This window comes from Merops nubicus, unplaced genomic scaffold, assembly GCF_000691845.1.
Source record: "Merops nubicus isolate BGI_N331 unplaced genomic scaffold, ASM69184v1 scaffold30003, whole genome shotgun sequence".
NCBI lineage: Eukaryota > Metazoa > Chordata > Aves > Coraciiformes > Meropidae > Merops > Merops nubicus.
Genome location: NW_008600090.1, coordinates 1 through 730, shown reverse-complemented (window position 1 = coordinate 730; position 730 = coordinate 1). Strand labels below are relative to the sequence as shown.

General features: G+C 63.3%; 1 protein-coding gene across 1 annotated transcript in view; it reads left to right on the top strand.

Annotated features, from left to right (window-relative positions):
• LOC103770354 (methylcytosine dioxygenase TET3-like) overlaps nucleotides 1-707 on the top strand; it is a gene marked incomplete at its 3' end in the record, with an annotated part of 2,908 nt that extends 2,201 nt beyond the window's left edge. Inside the window, exon 5 of the mRNA XM_008937610.1 lies at nucleotides 531-707. Coding sequence (XP_008935858.1) covers nucleotides 531-707 — 177 coding nt within the window. The remainder of the gene's footprint in view (nucleotides 1-530) is intronic.
• Nucleotides 708-730: the final 23 nt, after the last annotated feature.

Sequence of the window (730 nt, the reverse complement as noted above, 5' to 3'; positions counted from 1 at the left end):
TGCTCCAGCCCCTCAGCAGCTCCACAGCCTCCCCTGGACTCTCTCCAGCAGCTCCTGGTCTCTCTGCAACTGGGGAGCCCAGCACTGGCCCCAGTGCTCCTGAGGTGGCCTCGCTGGAGCAGAACAGGGGGGGAGCAGAACGTCCCTGACCTGCTGGCCACACTCTTCTCCATGCCCCCCAGGACACCATTGACCTTCTTGGCCACAGGGGCCTCTTGCTGGCTCATGGTCAAGTCGTTGTCCCCCAGCACTGCCGGGTCCTTCTCCTCGGAGCTGCTTCCCAGCAGGTCACCCCTCACCTGTCCTGGTGCAGGGGCCTGTTCCTGTCTGGTGCATGGGGAATTTATTATTTCTCTGAGCCAAACCCCACTTGATGTTTCCAAAATGCCGGCTGGGGACAGGTGAGGGCCGTGGGGCTGCCAGGCTGGTGTGGCTTCACGTCGGTGTGGGAATAGAGGAGGAGTTTTGGCCCCTGTGCCGCGTGGGCTGCCCCCGGCAGCACCCCACTGACGTCACCCTGCGCTCCCCAGGTCTGCACGCTGACCAAGGAAGACAATCGTGTGGTGGGGAAGATCCCCGAAGATGAACAGCTGCACGTCCTGCCCCTCTACAAGATGTCCAGCACGGATGAGTTTGGCAGTGAGGAGAACCAAAACGCCAAGGTGGGCAGCGGGGCCATCCAGGTGCTCACGTCCTTCCCCCGCGAGGTCCGCAAGCTGCCCGAGCCCGC